Source organism: Haliotis cracherodii, unplaced genomic scaffold, assembly GCF_022045235.1.
Source record: "Haliotis cracherodii isolate W230 unplaced genomic scaffold, xgHalCrac1.p SCAF_7, whole genome shotgun sequence".
Lineage (NCBI taxonomy): Eukaryota > Metazoa > Mollusca > Gastropoda > Lepetellida > Haliotidae > Haliotis > Haliotis cracherodii.
In genome coordinates this window covers 36,124,407-36,130,406 of record NW_027266330.1, presented here as the reverse complement: position 1 = coordinate 36,130,406, position 6,000 = coordinate 36,124,407, and the positions used below count along the sequence as shown (strand labels likewise).

The 6,000-nt window shown below is 44.8% G+C and overlaps 1 protein-coding gene across 2 annotated transcripts in view; it reads right to left on the bottom strand.

The window, feature by feature from the left end:
* Window positions 1-1,212: 1,212 nt before the first annotated feature.
* Window positions 1,213-6,000, bottom strand: part of LOC139447578 (ATP-binding cassette sub-family C member 5-like) — a 78,313-nt gene continuing 73,525 nt past the window's right edge. For both annotated transcript variants that reach the window (XM_071228986.1, XM_071228987.1), the window contains 2 exons: window positions 4,255-4,419; window positions 1,213-2,770 (listed from right to left, as the gene is read on the bottom strand). In XM_071228986.1, coding sequence (XP_071085087.1) covers window positions 2,672-2,770; window positions 4,255-4,419 — 264 coding nt within the window. In that variant the 3' untranslated portion in view covers window positions 1,213-2,671. The remainder of the gene's footprint in view (window positions 2,771-4,254; window positions 4,420-6,000) is intronic.

The following is a 6,000-nucleotide window of genomic DNA, read 5'->3' as shown; positions in this document are numbered from 1 at the left end:
TAGGCCATAAGTACCCATACAAATTTGAAACGATGGACCCGACATAAAAATTACCTGCCACGGGCCCACGGGCCCACGGGCAGGTGTTTATTTCAAACACTGGACGTAAGGCTTCATTCTCTTGGTCAGTGGTACACAAACATGGCTAGAAAATTCTAGTGTTTACTGAGGATAATAACAATTACAAAGTGTTGCAGTAACCAGGCCATCGTTCTCGCGTTACTCGCCTATCATGGAACAGGATGATAAATCTGATAGGAAAATATCCTACTCTACTTTTGATAGGGATATTTTAATCTTTCTATGACACAAAAATGATTCTCTTGATAAGTGTATCCAGACAGAAAGACATATCTGATTATCCCTATCAAAATTGAGTGGAATAGTATCTAAACAGTTACTTGAGAGAATGATGAAGTGGTTGACAGCCACAACCTGTTCAACAAAGTGATCTTAGCGCTAAGGTGATCGTAACTCCCATGCTTTAACATTGACTTACGACAGCCATAGCACTAAGATTATGGTACTTCAGCATAGGCTTTTGACAGTCGTGGTGCAAAGATGATCGTAAGTCCCATTCTTTTGCATAAGCTTACAACAGTCGTAACACTAAGATGATTGAAAGTCAGATACTTAAGCATAAGCTTACAACAGTCGTAACACTAAGATGATCGTAAGTCACATACTTAAGCATAAGCTTACAACAGTCGTAACACTAAGATGATCGTAAGTCACATACTTAAGCATAAGCTTACAACAGTCGTAACACTAAGATGATCGTAAGTCACATACTTAAGCATAAGCTTACAACAGTCGTAACACTAAAATGATCGTAAGTCACATAATTAAGCATAAGCTTACAACAGTCGTAACACTAAGATGATCGTAAGTCCCATACTTAAGCATAAGCTTACAACAGTCGTAACACTAACAGGATGGTAAGTCCCATACCTCAGCATAAGCTTACAACAGTCGTAACACTAAGATGATTGTAACTCCCATACTTAAGCTCTGGCTTACAATAGGTGAAGAGCTACGGTCACATTGTTGAACAGGGCCGAGGGTACTGTTCAGGAAAGCAGTCGTAGCGCTGCGACTGTCATTAGCATATCTAAAAGTATGGGAGTCACGATCACCTTAGGGCTACGATCACTTTATGGAACAGGTTGTGGCTGTCAACCACTTCATCATTCTCTCAAGTAACTGGTCAGGCTTGTTTTAATACTATTCCACTCAATTTTGATAGAGATAATCAGATATGTCTCTCTGTCTTTATACACTTGGCAAATCAGGAGAATCATTAGTGTGTCATATGGAACAGGGCCCAGGACCTTATGTAACATGGAGACCTTCACCCCACAGCACAAATTAAGTATCGCTATACACATGATACACGTGATATGTGCGACATGTAATAATTCATGAGGTAGGCATATCATGACACCCCCAACTGGTACTGATATCAAGAATTGTTTTAAGTTTGGCAGTGGCAGTTTGAGAATGATTATGGTGTACTGAGAAGTATAGTCTATGGACTTGATTTTTTCACATTCCTTGCTGACATGTGTTAATATCTCCAGTACTGCCCAAACAGTTTTCATGTTTTGGGCAAACCAAAACGTTGTCCAAACCTACCAAATGCACACCTCAATTCGAATTTGGTTTGTATGGTTCAATAAAATTCCAATATGAATGTGTCTCCTTTTGACGTTCCCACTTCCCCCAGGTGATTATCTCATTGCTTGGGTAGTTTTCTTGCTACAGGTATTACCCAGTAGTCTCTCACACTGGCTACAGGAATTATCCAATCAGATTCTGGCCCGATGCCCTGTCCAATCAGATTCTCATACTGGCTACAGGAATTATCCAATAGACTCTCACACTGGCTACAGGAATTATCCAATCAGATTCTGGCCCGATGCCCTGTCCAATCAGATTCTCACACTGGCTACAGGAATTATCCAATCAGATTCTGGCCCGATGCCCTGTCCAATCAGATTCTCATACTGGCTACAGGAATTATCCAATCAGAATGTGGCTCGATGTCCTGCCCAATAATCCCATTCAGGCTTGATGTCCTGTCTCATCAGATTGTCACAATGGCGACATGGATTTATCCAATCAGATATTCACACTGGCTACAGAAATAACCCAATATAATTCTCATACTGGCTTCAGGGATTATCATTCAGATTCTAGCTCAACACCCTGCCAAATAATCTGATTCTGGCTGATGTCCAGTCCAGTCCAATCAGATTCTTACATCAGCAACATGAATTATCCAATCAGATTGTTACACTGGCTACAGAAACGATCCGTTCAGATTCTGGCTCAGTGCCCTGTCCAAACAGATTCTGGCTTGATGCACTGTCCAATCAGATTCTCTCACTGGCTACAGGAATTATCCAATCAGATTCTCACACTGGCTACAGAAATTATCCAATCAGATTCTCACACTGGCTCCAGGAATTATCCATTCAGATTCTGGCTCGATGTCCTGTCCAATCAGATTCTCTCACTGGCTACCAGGCTTGGCCAATCAGATGCTGCAGATACATGTCACCGATATGGAAAAACGTAAGAAAATAGAAGTGTCCAATGCTCCGCAGCATGAGTCTGGCATGGCTTGTGTCTCCGTATCGGTCATCTCGCTTTACACCTGGGAACCCTGTCATGATGAACTCGGCTGACCTTCGGTGGCTTCTAACATGGCCTTGAACTTGGAGTCAGACTTGGACATCAGAGCTGATGGTTTGTCAAACTCGACAACCTGCAATCATGGACACAATGAGACATTATCACATCTTTTGAAAATGTATCACATACCATGAATTTAGAAATACTTGAGTGGGTTTAGCATTATATTTGGCTCTGCAATTTAGGGGTGACTATTGGACCCATTGTCATTACAGTGATTGTATTGCAATAGTACACCACACTAATGTAATAATATTGCGACGGTTGTCAACTATGGGAGTAGTACTGTTTTAAGGCTTTAATCGTATTATTACACGTAGAAGTATATAAAGTATGGTCAACAATGTCAAAGTCACCATTTTCCTCCCTCTCTCTACTCAAACCAAGGGGAAGTAACTCTAATCTGAAGTTTTCCTAATACTTTCGAAACGACACAGCAAATTTGAAATTTGACTGCAAAAACTGAGTTTTCAGATGTATGATTTATGTTTTATTTATTACTAATTTAACCATTGAATCTACAGATTGTTATGCAAACTATCAATTAGGGATGGGTATTTGTGGTTTAAAGTGTATTACAATATCTTGCGACGCACTAGGCCATATTGCGATAAGTATCACGATATATTGTATAATTCTAAATTTTTAATTAAGAAGCAATCTGATACATTAAGGAATAAACTGAAGTTCCTAAATGGAACAAAACAAGATGCTGGAACAACATAATGTTTACTCAGTCGATAAATACGCAGCCATCTTGGGGTCCTGGATCCTCGCTCCTGGGCAGCAAAGGTATTTGGCAAGTATATAACATTAAACTCATGATAAAAATCGCTATTTGAAATCACTTGATATATCGAGCATGAAAAAATGATATTGTGATACGTATCTTGGAAAGAATGAACCTCAATTTACCGATATACCGATGATGCTGCACACCCTGACTATCGACATTGTTTCCCACATAAGGCCTGGAGCAACGGTCTTGCTTTCAGCAGCCACTGTGACATCCAATATAAGTCATCTCTTACACTCAGACCGAAAGACGTTAAAAGATGGTACTTGTTGTTACCCTGTCTGGCACTCGGCATTAAGGGGCTAAAACAGGGACTGGTCTGCTCAGAGTCAGTATATTTTGTCTGAGTCAGGTATTCACGTTATACTGCGGCATGATATCTCAGTGAGCTAGCACAATAAATTGGCATCAGTCCGGACTAGTACAAGCAGCCACACACACACACAAACACACACCCACGTGCATGCACATCTTTAAATAAGTGCAATAATCTTGGACGCGACCTTAAACCCAATATCCCCTCACCTTGTCTCCCACCCCACCAAGATAAATCCCCGCCCCGCCCCTGGAACACTACGTGGCTGGTTCCTCACCTTGCCATCCTCCATGACCATGATCTCCCATCCCACCAAGATAAATCCCCGCCCACCCGGAACACTACATGGCTGGTTCCTCACCTTGCCATCCTCCATGACCATGATCTCCCACCCCACCAAGATAAATCCCTGGCCCCCTGGAACACTACAGGACTGGTTCCTCACCTTGCCATCCTCCATGACCATGATCCTGTCACAGCTGAGGACGGTGTTGAGACGGTGTGCTATGATCAGCATGGTGCAGTCGGAGAAAGTTTCTTTGATGGTTGTCTGCACCAGTGTGTCCGTCTCTGTGTCGATGGCTGCAGTCGCCTCGTCCAGCATCAGTATCTGTCGGGCAGTCAAATACTGGCTTCAGTACATTCAAGTAGTTTGCCTTCTTTAGACTTTATAAAATTCTTACTTCAAAGATATTTGTGTGAACATTTCGGTGGAGCGGTGGGTACACAAAAATATTTCTAAAAACACTTTCTTTCCTCTTCAGACAGTTTTCTTTCAGCACTTCCAACATGTCCAACACACCCCTATCTCTGTGTCTCCCTCCACATCCAACACACCCCTATCTCTGTGTTGTGTCTCCCCTCCACATCCAACACACCCCTATCTCTGTGTCTCCCCTCCACATTCAACACACCCCTATCTCTGTGGTGTCTCCCCTCCACATCCAACACACCCCTATCTCCGTGCTGTCTCCCCTCCACATCCAACACACCCCTATCTCCGTGGTGTCCCCCCTCCACATCCAACACACCCCTATCTCCGTGGTGTCCCCCCTCCACATCCAACACACCCCTATCTCTGTGTCTCCCCTCCACATCCAACACTCCCCTATCTCTGTGTCTCCCCTCCACATCCAACACATCCATATCTCTGTGTCTCCCCCTCCACATCACCCCTATCTCTGTAGTGTCTCCCCTACCCCTTCAACACACCCCTATCTCCGTGCTGTCTCCCCTCCACATCCAACACACCCCTATCTCTGTGTCTCCCCCTCCACATCACCCCTATCTCTGTAGTGTCTCCCCTCCACATCCAACACACCCCTATCTCTGTGTCTCCCCTCCACATCCAACACACCCCTATCTCTGTGTCTCCCCTCCACATCCAACACACCCCTATCTCTGTGTCTCCCCTTCACATCTAACACACCCCTATCTATGTGTCTCCCCTCCACATCCAACACACCTCTATCTCTGTGTCTCCCCTCCACATCCAACACACCCCTATCTCTGTAGTGTCTCCCCTCCACATCCAACACACCCCTATCTCTGTGTCTCCCCTCCACATCCAACACACCCCTATCTCTGTAGTGTCTCCCCTCCACATCCAACACACCCCTATCTCTGTGTCTCCCCTCCACATCCAGCACACCCCTATCTATGTGTCTCCCCTCCACATCCAACACACCTCTATCTCTGTGTCTCCCCTCCACATCCAACACACCCCTATCTCTGTAGTGTCTCCCCTCCACATCCAACACACCCCTATCTCTGTGTCTCCCCTCCACATCCAACACACCCCTATCTCTGTAGTGTCTCCCCTCCAAATCCAGCACACCCCTATCTCTGTAGTGTCTCCCCTCCACATCCAACACATCCTTATCTCTGTGTCTCCCCTCCACATCCAACACACCCCTATCTCTGTGTCTCCCCTCCGAATCCAGCACACCCCTATCTCTGTGTCTTCCCTCCACATCCAACACACCCCCATCTCTGTGTCTCCCCTCCACATCCAACACACCCCTATCTCTGTAGTGTCTCCCCTCCACATCCAACACACCCCTATCTCTGTAGTGTCTCCCCTCCACATCCAACACACCCCTATCTCTGTGGTGTCTCCCCTCCTCATCCAACACACCCCTAACTCTGTGGTGTCTCCCCTCCACATCCAACACACCCCTATCTCTGTGGT